This window comes from Peromyscus californicus, unplaced genomic scaffold (genome assembly GCF_007827085.1).
Source record: "Peromyscus californicus insignis strain IS unplaced genomic scaffold, ASM782708v3 Scaffold_20__1_contigs__length_68692818, whole genome shotgun sequence".
Lineage (NCBI taxonomy): Eukaryota > Metazoa > Chordata > Mammalia > Rodentia > Cricetidae > Peromyscus > Peromyscus californicus.
Genome location: NW_026294503.1, coordinates 58,121,710 through 58,147,976, shown reverse-complemented (window position 1 = coordinate 58,147,976; position 26,267 = coordinate 58,121,710). Strand labels below are relative to the sequence as shown.

General features: G+C 41.7%; 1 protein-coding gene across 10 annotated transcripts in view; it reads right to left on the bottom strand.

Moving 5' to 3' along the window:
• The window catches only part of Pphln1 (periphilin 1), a 109,659-nt gene that overhangs the window by 39,620 nt on the left and 43,772 nt on the right, over positions 1-26,267 (bottom strand). For 7 of the 10 annotated variants that reach the window (XM_052748725.1, XM_052748723.1, XM_052748718.1 and 4 more), the window contains 4 exons: positions 17,140-17,351; positions 10,005-10,061; positions 6,680-6,759; positions 2,504-2,623 (listed from right to left, as the gene is read on the bottom strand). In XM_052748725.1, coding sequence (XP_052604685.1) covers positions 2,504-2,623; positions 6,680-6,759; positions 10,005-10,061; positions 17,140-17,351 — 469 coding nt within the window. The remainder of the gene's footprint in view (positions 1-2,503; positions 2,624-6,679; positions 6,760-10,004; positions 10,062-17,139; positions 17,352-26,267) is intronic. The other 3 variants (XM_052748716.1, XM_052748722.1, XM_052748720.1) reach the window with 2 other exon arrangements.

Sequence of the window (26,267 nt, the reverse complement as noted above, 5' to 3'; positions counted from 1 at the left end):
AACCCAAAAACAAAGAGAGTCAACTTTCCCTGAGAATGGACACTGATGAGTTGTTCATGTCTCAGTGGATAACCCATGTGCACATGACCAGCACTAACTAGACTCAGCGGGTTTAAAAAACAAAAATGGGAGAAGATAAAGCTGGGAGGGATAAGATTAGGAGATATGTTAGGGGAAGCCCAGTTGTAGTTGGATTGCAGGGTAATATTGCAGGAAGAGATTGGAAGATATATATGACCAAGATATATTGTACATATGCATAAAACTTTCAATGAAAAATAAAGTAAAATTTAAAAGACACGGGTGATCTTTCTGCTCTTTTGTTATGTGAGGAACAGATATCTTCTCCTCCAGAGTATGAAGCATTCAAGGCATGTTAGAAGTCAAGACCGTGTTAGACACCAAGACTAATAGCACTTTGATGTTAGGCTTCTCTGAATTCTGAACTGTAAGAAGTCCTGCTCTGTGTAAACCTTCCAGTCTCAGGTATCCTTGTTCAGCAGGACAAAAGTGAACACATCATCAGATACTGTGAGTTTGGGAGCATAACAAACACATAATGAACACATCACAGGCAACAAGTGCTTGCCCCACAAGCTGACCCCTGCATTCCACAAATGGAAGGAGAGAAGCAACTGCAGAGAGTTGTCCTCTGACAGCCACGTATACTTAGTGTCACACACACACACACACACACACACACACTTTTAAAGGAAAAAAGACAAGCGAGACGGCTCAGGTCTGGTGACTGAAGCTCATATGCATGTGTCTTATGTGGAGACACATGAGCAGAGCATTGTCATATAAGTTAAAACTTGCTTATATATATAAAACCAAGAAATTAAGTAGACAAGAAATCAGTCTTACTCTCAAATTTGACCTCTGAAGTACAATTATCTACTGTTAATATAAAAACTATTAGTCTAAACTATTGAAATAATCAACATTAAGTAAAAATCCAGTATTTCTCTTGTCTATGCTTCAAGTATTACTAAGTGCTAAGAATAACAGCTTGATACATTTGATGAATTTACTTTAGAATACTCAAAAATATGTTACTACACCTAAAATAACAAGAAAACATTGACCTGTTTAAGAGAAAATTACTATCTAAACGACAAGCCAGCATCTATCTCTCTTTCTCTCTCCTCCTCCCTACCCCCCCCCCAAACAAATAAAAGGCAGAAAATGCAAACATTCATAAACAAGTCTTTCTGGACTCCATGTCTACCCATTTGACTTATGCACATTTGCTGTGGGATGGTCTGTATGTCAAATGTGTTGCTGATTGGTTAAAAAATAAAACACTGATTGGCCAGTAGCCAGGCAGGAGGAAGTATAGGCGGGACAAGGAGAAGAATTCTGGGAAGTGGAAGGCTGAGTGGGGGAGACACTGCCAGCCGCCATGACAAGCAGCATGTGAAGATGCCGGTAAGCCACGAGCCATGTGGCAAGGTATAGATTTATAGAAATGGATTAATTTAAGATATAAGAACAGTTAGCAAGAAGCCTGCCACGGCCATACAGTTTGTAAGCAATATAAGTCTCTGTGTTTACTTGGTTGGGTCTGAGCGGCTGTGGGACTGGCAGTAGACAGAGATTTGTCCTGACTGTGGGCCACGCAGGAAAACTCTAGCTACACACATTATACAGCAGGCATTTGGGAAAGGATTCGTTTATCATGCATGAAGATATGGGTTAGTATACTATAGTTACACACATTTAATCTCATGTATAATAAAACCTTCCATGAGGATTAGAGATACAAAAGACAGACTGGTGTTGTGGAATATCAGTTTAAGATGTGTTAATTTATTTACTCTGTGGAATATTTAACAATGCAATGGTGTGTTGCATTTGTTTAACTCTGTAAAGCTATGTTACTTTGCCTGCCTAAAACACCTGACTCGTCTAATAAAGAGCTGAACGACCAATAGGAAGGCAGGAGAGGGATAGGCGGACAGTCAGGCAGAGAAAACATATAGGAGGAGAAATCTAGAGAGAGGAGGAGAAGAGGATTCCAGGGACCAGCCAGCCAGTCACCATTTTACTTTACTTCTAACACTAGAGTAAGAAAAAGAAAGATATATAGAATAAAGAAAGGTAAAAAGCCCAGAGGCAAAACTTAAAGAGAAACAGGATAATTTAAGTTAGAAAAGTTGGCTAGAAATAAGTCAAGCTAAGCCAAGCATTCATAACTAAGAATAGTTCTCGTTGTATTTATTTGAGAGCTGGGTGGTGGGCCCCCACAGAGGAAAACAAAAACAAACTACAGACAGGCCCTAGGTTTGATCCCCAGGCTGCAAAGGGCTGGGAGGAGCAAAGCAAAATGGAAAGAAAAAAAAAAAAACTTCCTTTAAAATCACCCCAAAATACACTTTTCACACTCCTACTTTGTGCAGGAAATGATTACAGGTGTATGGTACCACACAGGACTTCCATCCAGTTTAAAATCCAGACAAAACGTTCAGGTGTGAAACAAAAAGATGAAATTAAATCATACCTCAAACTCGGAAATCTCAGCCAAGTTACTTTCATCTGATTTCTCTGGCTTTTCACTAGCCCACTTGCTTGCCGCCTCAGCAAGCTCCTTCTCAGTTAGCCGGCTGGGTTTGTCTAACATCTAACAGAAATAAAGAGACATCGCTGTTAGCAGTCTTAAAAGCCTCTAACATCAAGAAGCACAAAGTACTGAGAGTAGGTCTCTCCCCTTTCCAGTCCTTCAAAAACATTCAGCAGAGAGCCAGGCAAAGTAACACGTGTATTCAGCCCAGCACAAGGAAGGCTGAGGCAGGACAACAAGTGTCAGGCCAGCCACAGCTACACAGACACACAAAACTCAGCCCAGAATTCCTTTAAGACAGACACATGGACTACACATCACTCACAACTTTATTTATATAAAACTTCAAGACCTCATCTAAAGGACCAATGCAAAAAAACATGACAAACATACACAAATTGTATGCAGGATACAAACAATATCATACTGATTACATTTTATCTTTAATTATGTTCCAATGAAATAAAACAATGGTTAAATTCTCTTACAGTAAGTCCTTCTTTAAAAGATTTATTTATTTATCCATTCATTCATTTTACTGTGTGTGGGTGTTTTTGCCTGCCTATATGTCTGTGCTTCACATGTGATCCTGCTGCTCCCTGAGGCCACAACAAGGATTTCCTGAGGATTGTGAACCACCCACCACGCAGGTAGAAGGAATCAAGCCCTGGTCCTCTAGAAGAGCAGCCTTAACTGCTGAGCCACCTCTCCACCCCTACCGTAAGTTCTTAATGCATGAGAAAGGCCCAACTATGTCATCTTTATAATAAGTCAGACTCATTGCACCAGAGTTTAAAGACTTAAATTTCATTTTTTTGCCATAATATTACTTTCTCTAACCAAGTACAATATAATCAAGGCAGATCTTGGCATGCAGTGTGGTTTAATCACCTGTTAGATGGAACTTATTTCCTTTTACAAAGCAGTTGTGAGAAGAAAGATAACAGGCCTAGAACGTATCTACAATAATGTCTGGTACTTTTTCTTTTCCATATTTACTGCCATCAATCTATTATAGCGAGACAAATTTGAAAGAGATGAGTGAGTTCATGGAGGAAGCAAAGACAAAGGAAAGATCTTTTGTGGATGAATGAGGGCCTATGCTGTGGATGAATATGGGAAGCAGCACAGGACAGATTATAAAGCCTTTCCTTAGAACCTTCACAGTGGCCCTCTGACTCCATCCTACTTCCTAGAACCATGTTTACCAACTAGACCCCGTCGCCCCTAACTCTAAGAGTGTGTGTGTGTCATTGACCACAAAATCAGTTTATGATGATGAATCTTGATTTCCAGCTTGAATGGATATGGCATCAACTAAGAAATATGCCTCTGTTGGGTCCATAAAGCTGCTTTCAGTAAGGACTGACTGAGGTGGGGAAGGCTTGTGCTCATGGGGCCTTGAACAGGTAGACATGAGAGGTCCAAGGAAAAGGATATACTGCTGTCCTCCAGACATCTGAGCCCAGCCTCTCTGGCCTTCCAGCAAATCTCCAGCACTCTTTCAGGCCTTAGCACTGGTCTGGGACTACTGAGGCATCCAGTCTAGTGGACTAAGCAGCTCAGGTCCTCAGCCTCTCCAGTGTGCTGCCAGTCAGACTACCCAGCCCCTATTGTTTAAACCGAGAGCTTGCTTACCCTTTTCTATGTTCACACTGCACTAGTTCTATGCACTACTCCAGAGAACCTTGCCTAAAATACAGTCCCAGTGAAAACAAACAAAAACAAAAACAAAAACCACCTCGGCAGTCCTGGTGCACTGCCATGAATAAATTACAACCAAAGAACAACCTGATAGAACTCCTCAAAAGGGACGAAGGCAAGCCTCATCACCTCGAATTAGAAAAACAAGAAACAGAATGATAGGACAGGCTGGCCATGGGTTGTATTTATCATATGTGTGTGTGTATACACAGCATTGTGAGAGAAAAATATTTTCCTCAAATATACTTGACTATTTTGACTTAATTATTCAGAGAAACTGCAGGTCTCTGTAATCCCAGGAATGGCTCCAAAAAGCTGCCTGTCGTTTTATAATAAGAAATCAACAAAAGTGAGCAAAGACTGTAAAAAAGAGGCCTTTTCTCTAAGATACCCATAACTGCCTAGGAAAGCTTATCACAGGACAAACAGTTGGCCTAGAGAGGCCACCAGTGATCTTCAGAGATCTCCAGCTGGGAAAACTGGTCTGCATAATACAGTTTTGAGGGCTAGAGAGATGGCTAAAATGGCCAAGAGTGCATACTACTCTTACAGAGGAAATGAATTTGGTTCTCAGCACCCATGCGATTGGCACATAATCACCTGTAACTCTAGCTTCGAAGCCTCTGATCTCTGGCACTAGCACTCACATGCACATACCCACACATATGCGTAATTACAAATAATCTTTTAAAAAAGCAAAAATGAAAGAAGGCAGCCACCCAAAGTCAACCCTAACCTTCCCTGCCTTTGCACAATGCAGGACACAGTATCAAGCAGGGGCTGATGCTTTATGTATGGCTCCCATGCACAGAATACAGATTCTTAGAGTCATTTTCCACAGATCTCTCTAGTGTCAGCTCACATCACAGACTGAAACTATCAAGCCTTCAGAAGACCAAGAGAGAAAACTTGAAACTTACCCCAGGTATATTCCAAAGCCACTCCATTCAGCTTTTTTTCTAAAGAAACTTAAATTCCTCATTTCCATTCTCTACCTATCCAGAAGGTTGTGTTTTTATCCCTTGGCTCTTTCGTTTGTTTGTTTGAAGGCAGAGTCTCAATCTGTAGCCAAGGTTAGTTCATGCTTATGCAATCCCTTTGTCTCAGCTTTTGAGTGCTAGGATCATGGGTATAAGATGTCTACCCAGCTCAGATGGTTAAAACAGTATCGTAAGACAGTATATCAGTAGAAATATAAAAAAAAATTTAAAAGAAAACAAAAACATATCCAAGAAAATATGTATATTTAATTTTATGAGAGGTTTATGCCTTCAAGAGAGTTATAGAGCCAATCCAAGCTAATGACTTAGGAGTTCCTGTAAAATGTAAAGAAATCCTACCACAGGAACCTTTCTGTCTGTCCATCCATCTGTTACGGAGTGTGTGCACTTGATAAGCTGTCACATGGAACTACTTTCTAATGGTTAAAAACAAACTCTGAAAAACTATACTCCCAAAGCCATACTACTTGCAGGAAGAAGCCCTGAGCTGAGAAGGCAATCTAAGAACTAGGAAGTTGAAGGAGGGTCACCAAGACCATACCAATTTTCAAAGAGCTGGAAAACTCTATTCGTCAAACATCTGCAAGGGCAAGAACCTCAAGTCCACCCATGCCACAAACACAGCAAAAAACAACCCGACATTTCAGAATCCCAAGATCTGTAAGAGCCCTCCAATGATAAGATTTGTCCCAGAAAGGTCACTTTTTCCTCTCAGGCAGAGAAACTACTGTCCCTGCAGACCAATAGCAGACTGACAGGTGGTAACTACTTCTGCTAAAAAGTCAAGACAAAAAGTAAAGAGTATCTGTACCAAGTTATGAGCATGGGGAAGGGTAAGGGGCTGACAACGGTAACTAAGTGAAGAAACATGGGTTCCATCTTGTCAACGCATTCTGAGATTCGAGGAAGTAAGAATAAAGAATGCTATGTGAGGAGCAGCTACCACTTGGAGGAAATTATTTGCTTCTGAAACGTCAGTCTATTATAGAATTGAGATTTAAACCTAGCTACACAGTTTCTGTATGGGTTAAGTAAAAGGACATACAGCATATCAGGAATTGAGTGGTTTTAAACACATGTTAAGCTTCTGCCTATGCCCTCAATGCCCCCAAATAAAAGCAAATCTTATGAATGCACACCCCATCTAAATATGCATTCCCGTTTGAGTATGATGAAGATGAGCAAAGGCTACAGCAGCAAACACTAACCTTGGCAAAAAACTATGGAACAATATTAATGAGAAAAAAATGATCATTTATTTGGGCCTCTAATATTTTGAAGTTGTGATGACTTCAAATTCAAGCTTTCAAATGGGTCTGTTAAGCACCATGGGTACACATGATACTGTTTGTGCTGGGCAACCCATCATCTTTATATTGTAGTTCTACCTAACTTTAGAAAAGTAACAAACCTTGGATGAAGAAACTGCTGAAGAACTTGAGGGTGAAGTATCTCTTGATGTTTTCAAAGACTGGATGGATCTCTCTTTACCTACATAACAACAGCAAGAAAGATTGTAGGACAAGAAACAACACAAGATGCCATTTTCTAGCTTATGTGTTTCCAACTAATAAGGAAAGTCATATATGTACTTTAAAATTGAAAGTTCTCACCACATTACTATATTAACATCTAAATCTACCTCTCTTAGTACCACCACAAAACATTCAAGTAATGTAGAATGAAATAATATCATCTATGGCAGTCTAGGCCGTACCAATGTCAACAGGTAAGTGTAATCACAGAAGTGCTGAAAAGGGCAAACACACTTGAATTAGAGGCTCCACAAACTTCCCTGCCTCGGCTCTAGAGACTCAGGCTTCCAACCACCTCAGGTGGTATTAAATAACACCTCTTCCCCAGGTCCTGAGGACAGGAAGACACTCTGTGACCAGCGGCTCTCCGCCAAGGACAGTTTTGTCTTTCCTACTCTGGCACTGGGTAATGTATAAATCATGATGGTTTCTGTTGCTGAGAATCTTTAACATATCATAATATAGACACAATGAATGTTATTACAGTTACTATATAGATACCACAGAGCAACCAGTTAAGAGGCAGCCCAAAGAGTAATACACACAGGAAGTTTAGCAGGTACTCCTAAAACATTCACACTATTTAAAAGAATTTAGAAATCTATTAATTCAGAGCACTGATCCAGAGCCTGGCATAAATGATGTTAACAACTGTTTTTGTTTAAAATAGACCTCTATAAGATAAAGTTATCACCATTAATTATTTCAGATACATAATGTTGCACCCAACCATTTTTAATAGAAACATAAGCGAGAAAATATATGGACATTATTACATTAGCAGGTTCAACAACTAAAAATTTATTTAATTGAATTTGGTTTTTAGTTAGATAATTTATTATTTAAACTGTTTTAATATCAGTTTATAAAAATTATTAAAAGTAAGTTGTTCCTGATTTTAAAAACATCTTACTAATAGCTTTCAACATACAATCACTGTGTAGTCCTGAGTTCTGGGAAAACTAAGGATATCACTAGTTCAAAGCTGCTTTAGAAAGTGGCCACACAAATGCTGCCAAAGCCTAGAAAGGAGAGCTGGAGAGCAGGCAGGAGCAGAAGCAGACACCAAGTCACCTGCAGAGGGCAGCAAAGCCAGCTTTAATCAGAGGCTCCACAAACTTGGAGCTCCTGCCACAGCTAAGCAAGCTCTGGAGACTCAGGCTTCTAACCACCTTGGTATTAAACACCTCTTCCCCAGGTCCTGAGGACAAGAAGCCACTCTGTGACCAGTGGCTCTCCGCCAGCAACAGTTTGTCCTTCCACCCTGGCACTGGGCAACGTGTAAAGATATTCTGATTGTTTTACATGAGAGAATACCATATACAACAGCAGACCTAAGATGATACGAGATTCTTCTATGGGGGATAGCCCCACTCATCATCCTTAAGAGAATCATCTGGTTTCAGTAATGCTGAGGCTGAGTGCGAAACCCCTGCTGCAAGTTTAGATTTCCAATTCTGAAGTTTCAACAGGTTTTTATAAAAGACAAAACCTCGACTGTTATGGTACCATAAGTTCCAGGCCACCCAAGGCTAAATAGTGAGACCCTATTTTCAAAATAAATAAATTACTTGGGGAAAGAAAAAAACCAACAACCACAATATAATCGTTATGACATCCTCCAATAGCCAAGAACATAATTCAGTCATTCCTTACTATATTCCCAATTCATGTGACAAATTATATACTGCATTGTAAAGTCTACTCTACTGCCCAAATCTCCTAGAGCAGTGGTTCTCAACCTGTGAGTTGCAACCCCCTTAGGGAGTCACATATCAGATATCCTGCACATCATATTTACACTAGGATTCATAACAGCATCAAAATTATAGTTATGAAGTAGCAACAAAATGCTTTTATGGTCGGGGGTCACCACAACATGAGGAACTGTAGTAAAGGGTTGCAGCATGAGGAAAGTCGATAACCACTGTCCTAGAGGAACGAGTATCATGACTTTTTAGTAGCTCTGATCTATACAGCCTGAGAACTTAAGAACTCAAAATCAAATAGAAAGCCAACTTATTTTTTTACACTTAAGTTACAAAGTCTTCTCTACCGTATTGTGAACCAGCGCAGCACAGGCTAAAGGCGTAATTATGTTAGGTAGCTAGTTGTATATGAAGTCAGTCATTGGGGAGGCCCTCTCCCTCAAACACAGCACACTGTAAAACTAAGACCTAAAACAGCAAAACTCTGACTTGACAAATGGAATCTGAGTCATTTCTCTGGCTCTGAATGGAGTCTGACATTCTGGCCATCTACTCGGTCTGAAAACTACTGTGGAGCTAAGGGAGATAGACGTATACCCTTTGTATACGTCTTCCTTAAAAGCTAATCCAAATGGGCGTGTCAATCACTTGTGCAGGAAAACACCCTTCTGGGCACACTATCTCTCCCAGAGACCTTTGCAACAGTAGAAAGATGTTTAACTATAGATGGGGAACTGACCCCTCTGGCCACTAGCCATTCTCACCCTTCAAGTGTGCTCCTTTCCATTCTGTAATAAACTCCACCTATTATCTAATATACTTATTACATTCTGTCTCAACTGCTTTCAAGATCACAGGGATAGGGAGCCCAGGGAAGGCCAGAGCAAAATCCTGGTGCCGATTACATATTCAATTTTAGCATGCACTAGCTAGAACACAGGAAAACAAGAGCAACAACATACCACACAGAAAAGATGACAACTCTACAGCTGTCATCCTCAGACTCTGCTTCACAAACAGGACACCGCCACTGTAGCAAAGCCAGGTACGACCCCAAGTGTAGCCTTACAAGTTGTCCTGATTTCAGATGCTCGGGGGTTAACGTAAGCAGACATCAACCAATCTCAGTATGCAGAAGCAAAGGATTGCTGACGGCACAGAAATGGTTTCTCACAAACACTCATTTATACCTGCTTCATAAATGAGTGGACAAGCAAGAAGCAAGAGGCAAAGACATAAACAAAGACAACAGCAAACACTGCAAAATACGTAGAAATCTCGAGCTCCCACTGCCAACAGACTCGTTACTCTAGTCTCTCTGCTCCTGTGGTGGCCACTCCTGACTAGGAATGTCTGGCCCACACAACCAACTAGCTGGCAGTATTGCTATCCTACTCTGGTGATAGTAAGATACTTCGCCATTTCAATAAGTTCTCAAATCAAACCTCCCACCCCTTCAAAATTCCAGTTCAAAACCTACTTCCAAACTCACCTCTTCCTGGATTTGCTTCATTCTGTCGTTTGTAGGACGAACCAACACGTGCAGACTCTAGGGAAAGGTGGCAGGGAGGAGTTAACACCAGCACCTCTGGCCCTGGAGGAGCAAGGTCAGACCCCAGAAGCAGGGCAAAGACAAGAGCTACTTCTGAGGACTTGCTGGTGACCCTCAACACCTCCACCCCACTTCAAGCTGAGCTGCCCGAGCAGCCCTAACTGAGGAAAACCAAAGCAGAACAGGAAAGAACCAACCATTCTGCATACTGCAGTGGTCACTCAGAGAACTAACAGACACCTGAGGGTTCCTACAAATCAGCTTTTTACAGAAGAAATGTATAGTCATCTAGACTAATAAACAGATGCAAAAAGAGGCTTTGTATGACCTAAAAATGGGTCTAGTAAAAATACCTTACCACAGGAAAGGTAACTAGAGTTTAGCATCCCAACCAGACACACATAGGGCTCTCACCTATTCTGAGAGCAACTCAGAGCTCACCCACGACTGTGTGTGTAATAAGAAAAGCTTTCTTTTCCACATGCCCAATCATTCAAACACCCACAGCTTGCTTACATCTCCCCACCAGAAACCAGTAACCTGCATTCAGAAATCCTGTAAGTTCAATTATCTGGCCCTTCATGTGTTTTTCTGTGTAGAAATACAATAAATTGCATGTCTTCCTGCAGGTCTCAGTACTGACCTGTCTCCTGTCAGTTTGTTCCTCAATTATAAATTAGCAGAGAATAAAGATGGAAAAGATTCCTATCAAGTTCAGCTAAGTGGAAGTGTGAGAAGAACCAGTCAAAGATAACATGAGAGGGTATATAAAAATATTATGTGCACAAGTAGCAATGTTTGTTCACATAATAAGGTTCACATTCAAAGATGTGGTGCAGGATCACTTATCAGGTGGGGAGGGCAGGTGTCAGTCAGTATACTATAAGGTAAGTCACCATTAGAAATAAAACATAATTCCAAGAAAGTTTTCTGTCTTGTTCTCAATAACAGATTTACCAATACTCTAATATTGCAGTAACTAAAACTTACTGATTCTCTTTACAATGTTTCTCATACGTGGATTTTCCTCAGACACAAATTTATGGCTACCATCCTGGCTGAGCCCTTCATTATGCTATATTTAGAATCTCAAAAGAATGCTAGGTTCTTTTTTTTTAATATATCTTCGAGACAGGGTTACTCTGTGTAACAGTCCTAGCTGTCCTAGAACTCACTTTGCAGACCAGTCTGGCCTCAAACACCTTCCTGCCTCTGCCTCCAAGTGCGCCACCATGGCCTGGCTTGACTGTTAAGATTCTTATAGAGACAAAAAGACCAAAAATAAAGGGTCCCAAATAAAAAGCAGAATCTCCCATTACCTAACAATCAGATCCTAGCTGTTTGGTGCCCAATGCAGCAAACTATTATGAAATTCCTAATAATTCCTGAGTTTCTCCTCCCCAAATGGCCTGTCTTGTAACAGAGGCCCCTCCATAATAACAGGTTCTTGCACCTGCCAACTTCTTATGGCCCAGAAGGCAAGGCCAGGTAGCTTCTCTTCAGCACTATAGAATGCTTCTCCTCTTGCACAACCACTGTGCTCCTGCCCACTCTTTACTACAGCTCCTCTATCAACTCTGGTCTGATAAAATACCCTTTCTCCTTGACGTCTGTCACCTAGCAGAATACTTTGGTGAACTAGCTGGGGAGCGCATCTCATGCCTCCCTTAGCATCTCTTGATTGGCTGTTTGTGGTAGCAGGAGGAAGTGGCCCTCAAGAGCAACTGAGTAACTCTGGCTGGAGCATTTCTCCAGTGAGATCCCAAGGCTTCTGGGCTCTAACTATCCACAATCTTCATTCTCTCTCATCCTCAAAACATCCCTCAGAAGACTCAACAGGCTTTAAGATCAGAGCTTCATAGCAACCCCAGAAGAATGGCTGCACACACACCTCATCAAATCAAATCAAGCATCACCCCCTCTAACCTCCCAGTGGAAGCTTCTTAAGTTTTTATCAGGCCAAACAGTTGGGATCAAAGTCCTCCAATTTCTAGTCCAGCCTCTTTTCATTAGCAAGCAATTCTTCAGAATTTGTGACATATCCAATCTCCTCTCCCTTTTATAGTCTGTCTAGCAAAAGGAAACGTGTAGTTTCTGGCAAACACATTTTTAATAATCACCAGCTTTCATTTCTAATATCAGATAGGGAATGGGTGTGCCCTCCTCAAAATTAAGTATGATCTCCATGCAGACTCATGCTTTTCATCTCCCAGGAAGGAAGAGATCTAATTTAATTATTAGAGACTGCCCACTATGATTCCACTCAAGAACATTATTGGCCCACTCTTTTCCCAATTTGCATCTTTACAATCTAGCATTACTCATATCTAGAAGGCATCTCAGACTCTTTACAGTAAGCCCTTCCTGGGAAAGTCCTCATACTAGGTCCAGAGGCTTACTGACTGGCTCAGCGAGTTACATCCCTGGGACAGACACTGTTACTGACTCACATTTTCAGGATAACCTCCTTATATTAACCCAGGTGAATGGGTCTATCTTTAAACCTTCCTACAAGACAAAAGGCGACCTGCAGTGTGTGCACCAGACCAATCAGGTACTCCCCATGTGTCCACCTGAGCCAGAGGTTCTGGAAGATTGCTGCAAAACATGTTCCCAGGCATGACAGGGCCCGACACACAAGACCTGCACAAGATCAAGCCTCCAAAACTCCAGCATGGATAGGGGCGCGGGAACAGTTGATGGCTTTGCTCCTTGACGTGCAAACAAACACAATTTGACTGGCTGCTTCCAGTCCCTGCCACCTTGACTTCCCTAAGTGATGGACTGAAACCTCAAACTGTGTGCTAAAATAAGCCCCCGTCCCTCTATGTTGCTTTTCATCAGGGTATTTTATCACAAAAATTAAACTAAGGGACATGCTGTATGACAGACCGGATGCTATCAGGAGCAGGGAGCCATAGCATGCAATCAGCCATGCTGCTCACGAGGACCTGTGTATTTCTATGTGTTTCTAAGCTATGCAGCTCGGCAGGTGAGGTGTATTAAATGCATTACCATCTTAAAGACACATTCAGCCTGTAATTGAAATTGGTGTCATTGGAAGCCAAGGAGCACTTCCATTGGATCTACACACCCGATATAAAGTGTTTGGCACTGTTAGTGAAACTAAAAGCTGTGGACACAACTTAAATGCATTGAAAAAATATTAAGTCCTGTAAGAATCTGATGGCATTTGGTGACCCTTTGCATACAATAGCTAAGGATACATCTAACATACTCCTCCTTCAAACAACACTTTCTTCCTGAGATAGGATTTCCTGCTCACAGCAAAGATAAATGTAACCAGAGTCACCCACTTTAACAACCATTGCTCCTTCTTGACAAATCACAAGAGAACAAAGGAGACTTCAGAAAGTCAAAACCAGAAGCATCATTAGAGATGATGAAGCTATGGGTTATATCTTGCAAACTACTGTAACTCAGTGCAGTGCTTAACAGGCAAGCACATGTCAGATATATTTTAATTCAAGAAACAAACAGCACAACAGAGGTACCATACTGGGTCACACCAGTGGAAGCTTTAACATGGAAATGCTAAGGCACTTCACAGAGGACAAGGAATTTTGTGAAATAATTACAAGCCAGATTTTAATGAGTCAAATAACCAGATTCAGAAGGACAAAAATTGTATATTTTCTCTTATCTGTGGAATATAGATTGCAAGGTATGAAAGTGGAAAGGATACTGTTTGGGAAGAACCAGGGGTTCACAAGATGGAAGACAAAGCGGGCAGAGAAAAGTATGATCAGAGTGTGTTATTGACATGAATACAAATGTTTTTGTATAGTTAACATACACTGATTTAAAAAAAAAAAAAACAAAGACTTTGAAGAATGGGCATGAGACTGAACTTGACGGTTCTAGTGTCACGTTTAACACTAAACAAATTATAAAAGATAAAGAGTAAGAAAATGAGGCAAATCAGGCCATCCTGCAGTGTTAGCATTTAAACATGGACAACCAAAAAGACTGAAAATGATGAGCTCACAGCTGCATTAAGATCAATACCACTAGGAGTCTGACAAAACTTCAAAACACTGACGTCCATCTGCAGATCTGAGTTTGTGGAACACTCCTGAAGTCCCAGAACTCAGAAGGTAGAGCTAGGAGGATAAGGAATCCAGGCTCTTTCAGCAAGGTTGATATCAACTCGGCCTATATGAGACCCTCTCCCAAAGCAAACAAACAGAACGAGAGAAAAATCATCCAGTGGCTTGTAATTACAAACCTTGCCAATCCTGACAACCTGAGTCCAATTACACAGGACTCACACAGTGGAAGGAGAGAATTGACTCTCCCCAAGTTGCACTCTGACATCCATCTGTACACTGTGATATGTACGCACACAAACATATACATACACAGAGCAAATAAAAAATACACTACTACTAACAATAAAAGAACCTGAAGTCTGGGAAAAGATGGCGCCATCAGAAAAGCACTTACCTCATAAGTTTAAGGACCTGCATTTGAGCCCTAGTACCCTTGTCAAACAGCCAGGCATGAGGTCAGGGAGGTGGTTCAGTGAGTAAAGGCACTTTCAGTCATGCCTTCCTTATGATGTTAAGCTCAGTCCCCCAAAATCCACATGATGAAAGGAGAAAAGATTTTTTCAAAGTTCTTTTTTGATCTCTACACATGTGTCAAGATATGTGTGCACCTTCCCCACACACATCCAAAAAAACTAAATGCCTATGCTCTGCTTGCTTTATTTACCCCACACTGTGTTCTTTGTTACTGCTTATCACTGCAGATGCTAAGGATGGGACACTCCTGAGATCCTGACCAACACCACAGGGTGGCTCACACAAGCTTCTTTTCAAATTCTACAGTCTCAGCCTGTGAAGCCCAAAGTGGAGACAGGAAAATGCTTCCCCAGCAAACTCTGCTTTAAGTCAGGTCTAGTGGCTCTAGGGAGGCTGGGACAGGAGGACAACTGGAAGCTCAAAGCCATCCTGGGATGCACAGTGAGTTCAATGACAGCCTGGGATAATAGCTAAATCCTGTCTCAAAACCCCAAGGAGAAATTTGTTTCTTCAAACAAAAAGCAGGGCTCACCTGCCATCCAGTAGCTACCTTTTAACAGCTTTACTGGGTGCTATCAAGTAAAAGCCTAAGTTTCCATTACTATTTTATGTTTTATTACTCTTTAGACAAATACATTTAGGCTACACACATCTGAAAGGGGTGGAGGGAGTTGAAAGATGTGTGGCACCGGGCGGTGGTGGTGCACGCCTTTAATCCCAGCACTCGGGAGGCAGAGCCAGGTGGATCTCTGTGAGTTCGAGGCCAGCCTGGGCTACCAAGTGAGTTCCAGGAGAGGTGCAAAGCTACACAGAGAAACCCTGTCTCGAAAAACCAAAAAAAAAAAAAAAAAAGAAAGATGTGTGGCTTTTTAAATATATCTCTATTCATGGTAGCATTTAGTAGAGTCTACTATCTTGAAAGCTTTTTGGGGTGGGGTGGCTGCCTAAGTTGGGGGTCAGAGGGAAAATAAATTAATAAATGCACACTGACACTAACCTTTACAACACAACTCCCAGTTTCCAGAAGTTTCTTAAGCAATCACACATGTGCACACTGCTGTTTGTTTTAATTTTTCAAAGGACATACTTATTAAAAATCCCTTTTTTCTGGGGCAGGAGCGATGGTTCAGTAGTTTAGAGTGCTTGCCACTCTTTTGGAGGACCCCAGCTCAATTCTCAGCGTGCATATGGTGGCTTACAATGATTTCTGATTCTAAGGACACCAGTGCCCTCTTCTGGCCTTCTGGGACACCAGGCACACACAGACATACACGCAGTATTATTGGGGGAGATTTGTTTGTGTTGTTGCTCCAGAGCACCAAAGGACTCAGGCCTTTTTGGAGGGTGGGGTCCACATTCAGCTGGCCGGAGTGGACCACCGAGTTTTCTGGCAGACACACAAGAGAACTAAGGAGGGCCAAGGAGAGGTGTGGACTTTTTGAGCGGGGAAGCATGCAGGGTAGAGGTTGCTGATGGTTACTCCATCGCTCCTCGAATCTATCAGATTTTACCTGAATATCTGACTCCCGCCCATTTTTCATTAATGAAACAATAAAAGAAGCCATTTTATCTCGTGTCCAATGTGGAACAGGAACACACAGCGATAGCCACCACGCTGCTTTGTTCATAGCAAGGGCTTTTCCTGTTGCAATCTCCCTGCAACACAGTACGTCTGGTGCACGGGCCAATAGGAGCAGACAACACACCTATACACGTTAAATGAATTAATTTAAAAAACAAAATTTATTTTTTTCTGTGTGTATGTGTGTTCATGTGTGTGAACATAGGCATGGATGTGTCATGACACACATGGAATTCAGAGGACAACCATGGGTGTTGGTCCTTGCTTTCTACCTTGTAAGAGATACCTCTCGCAGTGCTTACCACTGTATATAACAGGCTAGCCCATCTACAAGCTTCCCTTAGTCTAGGAGTGGAGAGGCTGGCACTACTTGTCTTTTTTACAGATTCTGAGGATCAGAACTTGTACATAAATAGCTCTTATCCACCGAGTTCTCAAATGATATTCCTACCTCTTCAGTCACCACTCACACACCTGTATGCAAAAAGATGTTTTCTGTGAAGCTTCATTTCTTTGCAAATAAACAGTAGTTTTGTAAATAATAGACAACTTATAAATATTTGCTGAAAACAAGAATCCAACAACATCCACCAAGAAAGACAACGTGAGGCCATGAGTGAGAGAAGAAGGAAAGGCTGTTGTTAATTAAAAGCCATAATAGGAAGTATGGGAGCGTGTTGACTTTTGGACTTGATAACAAGGATCTCTTTTACACATTGATGAATTCAAACATGAATTGTCATGCAGACTCTAATTTTATACAAAGAAGGTATGTGCATGTACTTACTATACTATTCTGTTAAGTTTCTGAGTGTTTGAAATTACTCAAGAAAAAAATACCTCGCCCTGCACCTCTGAATCAGTCTGATTCAGTACACTCCCATCAGGAGACTAAAAGGCAAAGTTTTGAAAACACTTGAGAGAAAATAAAGACAAGCAGACATACTTCTGTGCTGAGACTGATGGAAGGAGTGCGTCCTGCTTCGGTCTGGAGAATAGCTTCTACTGCTGAGACTGGAGCCAGACCTGCTGTGTGGGGAGTCCTTCCGACCTACAGGTGATTCTCTGAAAAAAGGAGCGTCCCTTTTATGGGGAGATCGTTCTCTTGAGTAATGGGAAGAGTAGAAACTTTTTCTTCTAAAGCCATCTCTCATGTCCCTTTGAAGGAAAAAAAAGGTTAATTATTTTCTCTATCTGAATACACAAATGGCAAAAGATTACAAGCTAAGTCTTGGCTCCCTTTTATAGCAGTGACTAACTGTTGAAGTCAGTTAACAAAGTGAAACGTCAGCAAGACATGATTTAGAATGTATCACTTTTCACAGTCTGGAGTAGAGCCAGATTATTAAGTACAAAGCTACTTTATTTTAAAATGTGAAGAACAGAGTCTCTACTACTCCCAGAAACACTTAGGAACTGCAAAATTTTCCAAGAAAAACAGCTCAGAGCCATTATTCTAGTCTAAATATAGTATGTAATGGATATCTCTCACCCAAAAGTTCCAAAATCTGAAACCTATATTCATCAGCATGATGCTCAGAGTTTCCTACTCTGCCACATTTCAGAGTTCACACCAAGGATATTCACCCCACAAAGTTTAGTAAAAGTTTTTTTTAAAATCTGAAAACTCCTTATCTCAAGCATCTCTGAGAAGAGAAACCCCACCTGAAGACACTATTGATTCATCTCCACAGTTAGTAGCTAGGAGGTTTGTTCATAGCCATTAGCATGTGGAGGGCACTGGTGGGTAGGGGCCAGCAAGGCCACCAAAATCCGGTAATACCCAAGAAACTAAAGCCACACAAGCTCAAGAGATCCATCTAGCCTGTCTCTAGCTGTTAAGTCCTTTCTCTCGCATCTTGTGTCCTCAGCACACAGACTGTTAGGAAGCCTACCACCTTCACAAATTTTACACTTGGATATTTGCACACCCACTTCCTCCTTCAGCAGTATCAACTCAAAGCAGCAGTGAGCCAACTGATAAAATTCTAGGCAGGGCAGGGACACAGCTGAGTCTGAAGTGATCACTTTGTATGGATGGCATTGCTTTGATACTAGCACTGAAAAAAGAGAAATCAAAAGAGGCAGGGAGGAAGAGGAGAAACATTTTATACAAGAGGAACATCAAAGTAAATCCAACTTATTAAATGAATCAAGATATAAACCTCTATAAAACATAAAAAAGTTTAAAAAAAAATGAAAACAAATTTCCATAAAAAGAATGCTCAAAGAAGTTTAAATTAACTTAAGTATACAATTAAGTAAGAATTATTAAAAATTTAACAATTTTTTTCCTTTTTGTCTCTATTTTTGTTGTTACTGTTTTGAGACAGGTCTTGCTAAATCTTAGCCCAGGCTACTCTGTACAGCAGTCTCTGACTTCCACCTCCCCAGTACTGGTATTATAGGTGTGCACCACCATGCCTGCCAAGGCACTGTACCTTATACAGACAAGTGCTGACACAAAGCAAGGGCATCGATTTTTATTTTCCTTTCCTTTCCCAGTGCTAGAGATCAGACCCAGAGCTTTTTCTGAAAATAATTCTCAACTGATTATCAGTCCCCACTACACAAGCAAGCAGATTGTCTTAAAGTTCAAATGAGTACTAGCTAATCAAGTCACTAAATACATTGCCCTACAGAAACAATTAAATTCCCCTAGGAAAAAGTCAAAAGCATTTAAAATTCATCTAGAGTAAATGAACTCATATAAAGCACCAGTACTGAAATAAGCACTCAAGAATCCTAATATAATGAAGTCAGGTTCACACCAACATCTCTAGTCAGCCAGTTGATGTGTGTGTGCTCAGCAGGTCTTAAGAACTATATCGGAGACCCAGTAGAGAACCAAATCTCCATTTGGTGCTATTGGGTCCCTGCTATCACTGATCTCTGAGGACAGGAAGAAAAGCTGACATTAAAGAAAGCATATTCCAAGGAGAACAAAGACTTTCTACTGAAATTAAAGGATCTTTATTGATTGCTTAGTGGGAAGAGAAGAAACAGAATCCTAAACAGGAGAAAGTACCACCTACCTCTTCCTTTGAACAGCTGAACTGCTGAGCTAGAGTTTCCAAATCCCAACGCCAGAGGGCAGTCAAAGCAAAGCACAGCTCAAATGAGCAGCCTGTGTAATTAGCTTCTCAGCCCCTTCACATCAACACCCTGCCCACCAACCTCAGCAAAGACATCACAACAAACACCACCCTAACCACCTGGCTGGCAAGCCCACACTTATGTGGGTATGAATATGCACATTACTTGATAAGCGCTGTGGAGAACTGCCTGGCTCTAGGTGAGTTTAGCACTTAGGATCTGTGACAAGGGATTAATGAAATGTCCAAGGGGGCTGGTTTAATTTAAAGTGGTATATATGAACCAGTAAGGTTTTTTAGGAGGAGGGCAAGGGCAGGGGCAGGGGCGGGCATTTGGCTTATACATCTTGATCATAGTCCTTCATCCAGGGAAGTCAGGGCAGGAACTCAAGGTAAGAACCTGGAAGCCGGAACAGAAGCAGAGACCATAAAGAATGTTGCTTACTGGTTTGACCTCATGGATTGCTGGGCCTGTTTTCTTTTTCCCTTTTTTTAAGCTTTCATTTTTACTTTTTACATTGAAAATAGATTATTCATACAGTATATTCTGATTCCCAGATCCTCCCCACTTCCCCATCCACCCAAATCCACACACACTTTTTCTTCTCCCTCCCTCCCTCCCTCCCTCCCTCCTTCCCTCCCTCCCTCTCTCTCTCTCTCTCTCTCTCTCATTAGAATACAGACAACTAAAAAGGTAATAAGAATAAGACAAAATAAAAACAAAACAAACAAACCAGAAAATAAAAAAACAAACAGGACTTTAAAAAACCAAAGAGAAATCACAACACATACAGACGCTGAGACGCACACAGAAAAAGCTCATAAAAAAACAAAATAGGAAACCATATATAAGCAAAAGGTCTGTAAGATCAAACAAACAAACAAACAAACCCTCCCAAAACCCATTGAAATCGTTTTGTGTTGGCCATCTTCTGCTGGGAATGGGGCCTGCCCTTAAGTGTGGTTTGTTCCTCCATTGATACTCCTTGGAGAATGGTAATTTTTCATTTGCAAGCAGCTGTCAACCAGAATAGCTTAAGAGTTAGGGATGGGGACTTATGTCCACTTTCCTCTCGGCACTGGGACCCCACCTGGCTTAGACCTGTGCATACTGCCACAGTCTCTGTGACCTCATTTGTGCATCGGTCCTGTTGCATCTAAAGGCCTTGGTTCCTTGGTTTCTTCCACCTTACCGGCTCATAAAAACTCTCTTCTTCCATATAGCTCCCTGGGTCCTGAGGGAAATGATTTGATGAAGACATCCCATTTAGGACTGAGTGTTCCAAGGTCTCACTAGTAAGTTAAAAAACAAAACAAAACAAAACAAAAAACCCAACTGATTGTGGGGCTCTGCGTTGGTAGGGTGCTTGCATGAAGTCCTGGAGTAAGCCCACAGCACACATGTGTAGGTGGAGGCAGGAGGATCAGGATGACGAGACAGCTCATGGGTAAAGGCTCTTGCCATCAAGCCTGACACTCCCGGTTCAATCCCCAAGAGCAACATGGTGGAGAGAACCAGCTCTCACAACTTGTCCTCGGACCCCCACGTGCACACTGTGGCAGGAGCACACCCACAGTTACACACAAAATGAATACATTTGTATTTTTAAAAAACATTCATCATCATCCTCAGCTACTTAGTGAGTTTGAGGCCAGCCTGGGCTACATGTGACCCTATATACAAAAAAGAACACTAATAAACCCTAACACTAATCTAGATACTGTAGCAGAAATTAGAGTTGGATCAACACTGTGTGGTAGGAGTTAAAGGAGTCAAATACGGGCTGGAGTGGTGGCTTAGAGGTTAAGAGCACTGGCTGCTCTTCCAGAAGTCCTGAGTTCAACTCCCAGCAACCATATGGTGGATCACAACCATCTGCAATGAGATTTGGCACCCTCTTCATGCATGCAGGAAGAATACTGTATACATAATAAATAAATCTTTAAAAAAAAAAAAAGGAGTCAAATACATAGCAACTATATCTATAGAAACACACGAAGCTAGTCAAGACTACACAGTGGATCCTATCTGTGGAATAAAATATAAATAAGTAAATGGACGAGTGAAATGAATTCTAGCAAATTTTAACCTAACCTAGTATGCCTGTCTAATCAACATGTAATCAGTACTTGAAAATCCACTGAGCTATTTTACATTTCATCTTAAATCTTGAAAACCCAAGATTATATATTTTCCAGTTAAGTAAAGTGACTTCTATTTGAGCGAGTCAAATCTCAAGTGCTCAACAGTGTGGCCAGAGATTTCCATCCTGGAAGCCCAGATTCCGGAGCAAAGAGAGCAGACCAGCTTCACAACATACAGAGAAGAAAAGTTATCAGAAGAGAAACTAAAAAGCCAAGACAGAAAGCATAAGAGACTTAAAACTTCTTATGAAATACTGCAAATGCTGGAAGAAACCTACATTTAGGATCTAAAGGTCATGTGACTTGTCAGTCTACTAAAATATTGGGGAAAACCTGTACTCAAAGTGTCAACCCAGCATTTTTCTTTTTTTTTTTTTTTAAAAAAAAAAAGGTTAGGACAGAGAAATGTGTGCCGAAGGGACCTAAGGCTGATCTTATTTCGGTGGTAGGTGCCTACCCGTTGTGGTAGGTGAGCAAAAAAGCCATTTTACAGAACAGGAACTGAAAATCCAGCACACAAGAATCTGACTGAAAATCGGGGACCAAACGTTCAATAGAAAACGATAAAATGAGGAGAATAAACAAAAGAGAAGAAGAACCATGAAGGAAAAAAATGTAAGGAAAGGGGAAACTCTGGAATTTCAAACAGAAAGTATTAGGTAACTCCCATCAGAAGGCCACATCCCAGCAAAGTGACTCCAGGGGCTGCCAAGAGAAAGCGTGGAGCAGAGGAAGACAGCAGCTGGACATCCCCAGAACCCTGTAAGATCAATCACCTGTAAGAGCAGCGGAAACACAAGGCTAAGGAGGCTCCTTCCCTGACCACAGCAGAACCTCTAAGCCGGCCGAGAACTCTGCATTCTAGATTCCAAACTTCAACAAAGCTTCCCTGGAGACTCCTGCTCACAAAACTCTTTGAGAAGGACAGAAACAGGAAACCTTACTAATGTGTAAGAGTAGAACTATCCACAAGCTAGAAAACAAAGTCAAAGCTCAGGACACAGGCCTAACAATCCCCAGAGAACAGTCTAGGGTCTGACCACGCCTACTGGCAGCTACAGCTGAAATATACAAAAAAGAACTGTTAAGGCATGTGTTTTCAGAGACGGCAGGTAGTCAAAGTGGGCAGAAAAGAACGTGAGCTAGAAATTCCAACCACCAAGGAAAAAGGGTGATGTCCTACAAATACGTCAGTGGTGAGGATGGGGTCATCTAAATGGGCAAGCTCAGAGGACCACAGTGGCTCTGAGTGGGTAACAAGAAATAAGCACTGCCAGAACAGTTCACAAATCCAGGAATGAGGAAGCATATGAGCCGAGCAAAAACTCCTCCCTGGAGTTAGGAGCCAGGTGGAGAAAATGGCTAAGAATGAGAGAAGTTGGAGCTGCTGTATTTTGAGTGTTGTGAGTATGAAGGCAGATAAGATAGCCCAGCACGCTGAGTGCTTACTGTTCTTGTGCAAGACTGTGTTCGGTTCCAAATCAGACAGCTCACTGCCTGTACCTCCAGCCCTGGGAAGATCCAAAGCCTCTGGTCTTCACAGGCACCTGTACTCACATATACATACCCCACCCACACACACACACAAAAAAAAAAACAATTAAAAAACAAAACCATTTCTAAAAGGATTTTTTTTTGTTTGTTTGTTTAAGTGAGATGTGTATGTTGTGTTTCAAGTCAGTCTACTGAGAACATATCAAGGCGAAGGGAATAAGACTAGCCTGGTAAGGGCCTGTGTCTCCTAGCAAGAGTGCACCACTGCAAAGCTTGAGAAAGGCCATTGAAAAGATCCAGTTTAATGACTGCATCACTGAGCACTCTGTGGAGTCATCAGATGTCAGTGAGAGAACAGAGTGAAGAGTAAGGGGGCACTGGAGTTTCAAGACAGTCTGTCTTCCACATACATCTTAGAGCAGCATCACCCAGCAAAGGAAAGAAAAGCTTAGACACCAAGATCATCTGCATTAGCCTGCTAAATACTGAAAGACCTTTCTCAAAGGGACTAGGAACCAGTGTATTTAAGGGTCTAACGGGCTTTTTAAAAAATATATAAATAAGCTGAGTGTAGTAGTACACGCCTTTAATTCCATCCTAGCACTCAAAAGGCAGAAGCAGGTAGATCTCTGAGTTTGAGGCTAGCCTGGTCTACATAGTTCTAAGAGAGCCAGAGCTACATAGTGAGATCCTGTCTTGAAACAAACCACACACACACACACACACACACACACACACAACCAAAATGTTTATAATGAAGTCTCAAAATACACACATTTTTTAATGAATTGTTGCCTTTTTCTATCACAGTGCACTGCTTCATCAAGAGGACAGCGTCTAGCCGCATCACAAACATTGCTGCTCCAAGGCGGAGAAAGCAAAGGGCAGAATGCAGGCTGGAGAATGAAGTGCGGGAAGAAGAGCCCACAAGAATTCTCTCAGGCACACCACAGTTAATTGAACTTGGATGCTGTTTTAGAGGCTGATTTCTTTATTTCACAGCACAGGGTATTGAACCCAGGGATCTGTACATGCTAGCAAGAGTTCAACCATCACCAGTCCCTCCGAAGCAGATTTCGAAAGCTCAGATTCTTCCCTGAATCCCAAAGTAATTACAGCTGTTCAAGCTGTAGGTCAAATCCAACAGGCCATGGCAGATGAGACCTTCCAGCCTGACATTTATGCACATACACACCACAGCATATGCATGGAGGACAGAGGGCTGTTGCAGGAGTCAGTACTCTCCTAACACTATGTGGGCTTCAGGGATCGGCTATATATAGGTCACCAAGCTTAGCAGCAGATGTCTTTACCCACTGGGACATTTTACTGGCCAGAGACACACTTAACTACATGAATTAAGTTTATTAGCTAGAGGGAAATTTCAATGAAGGAGGAGAAAGGGATATCGGGAAGGAAAAAATGGATCTTACTTATTATTTCAGCCCTCTCCCCATTGAATACTATATAAATACTCCACACAAAACACTGACTGCTTTTCTAGTCAATGGCAACTTCAACAAGGAATTAAGGCTTCAAGAATCAATTTAGGAAAGCAGTTTGGTGACAGTCGGACAGTTTTTTTAAGAGTAAATGAACTGCAAACCCCAAATATCTTCTGTTTTTCATGTGGAACTGGAGAAGCAAGGACAATGTGACATAAGCCAAAGGAGTTTCCATCTGACCTATTATTCTGTGCTTTCGGGGCTGGCTTAAGAGGTCTTTCCTGTGTTACGCAGTCTGACTCCTAACAGCTCTAAGAGACCTTCCGAGGGCGGGGCATGGTACCAGGCTCACTCCTTTAATCCCAGCATTTGGGAGGCAAAGGCAGGCCGATCTCTGAGTTTGAGGCCAACTGCTCTACAGACTAAGTCCAGGACAACCAGCCTGTTACACACAGAAACTTTGTCTCAAAAAGAGAGAGACACATTAAGATATGCCTAAACAACTGCAACAAAAAAAGCAAAATCCTTTTTACGAAGGTAATAACTGACTCTCCCAGAATCCTAACCATGATTCTCTTCATTAGGAAATGTTAGTGAAACAGAACAAAAGATGGAGGCACTGGTAGAAAACTGGGCATGGTAGAACACTGAAAGAATTGGAATTCTATGCTAACCCTGGGCTATACAAAGAGGATGGGAGGTGGGGAAGTGTGAATGGAGAGGGGAGGAGTGGAGGGAGAAGGAATGAGAGAAGAGGAAGAAAAAGAAAAAATACACGCAGTAGCAGAACTCCAATTCACACTGTACTAGAGCTAAACTGGTCTTGTGACTACATACCTATCTGCAAAGAAGGGTTAGGAAACACGGTCTTTGTGCCTAAGAAGTTGGAGAATAGTTAACTGGTGGTTTGAATGAGACTGGGCCAAATAGGTTCATATATTTCAATGATTTGTGTCTTCTAGTAGGTGGTTGTTTTTGTCATGTCCTTAAGTACCTGCCCCTTGGGCGTGTCCACCAGGGACCCTTAAGACCTGGGATGCATGTACGTGAGCTCTCTCTTCTCTTTGCTACCTTGTGGTCTTGGATGCTGGGGTGGATCAAGGCACAGCTCTCCTGAGAACCATGTTGGACCGTGGCCCACCCCTCTAGGATTCCTCAACCAACTCCTTTATTCTGGTTGTGAGCTAACCTCCAAATAAATTCCTTTGACCATCAAATAGACTGCATGGATTTATCCCATTTTCTGGTGCCCAGTGTGGGGCAAACTCCAAATGCCTGGTTGGCCTCTGCCCTCGACCTCCATGGCTGCTGTGGCACACTTTCCATGCTTCCCTGTCTCTTTCAAAATTCTCACGACTCTGAAGAGACAAGGGTCAGGGCAGGGTTTTGTTTTTGTCTTTACAGGATAACAGAAATACCCATCTTCCATAAATCATGAGGCTTTGGATACCCAGACATCTACAGCAGAAGGAAAGAACCTATTGGTACCAATATATACAGGGTAATATCTCACTGCCTAATATCTCTTTAATTCTAGAAAAGTTGTGGTCCCGATTCAATTATAAATCAAACTGGTTTTGGAGTTGGAATGTGCTCTCTCATTCTGTAAACCCTAGCATATTGCTAAAATAAAAATTAGGAAATTCTGTCTCATATTGAAAGACCCAACTGGTGTGAGACCGAAGAAAACCAACAATCGAAGGACCATTGTCTTCTAGATCCATTTCTTTCCATGCTTGTCCTTGCTTTTGAAAAATTCTCTATCCAGAAAAAATCCAAAACTTTCCATCTTGATATCAAAAATGTTCAAGTCCTGGGGCTGGAGAGATGACTCAGAGGTTAAGAGCACTGGCTGTTCTTCTAGAGGTCCTGAGTTCAATTCCCAGCAACCACAT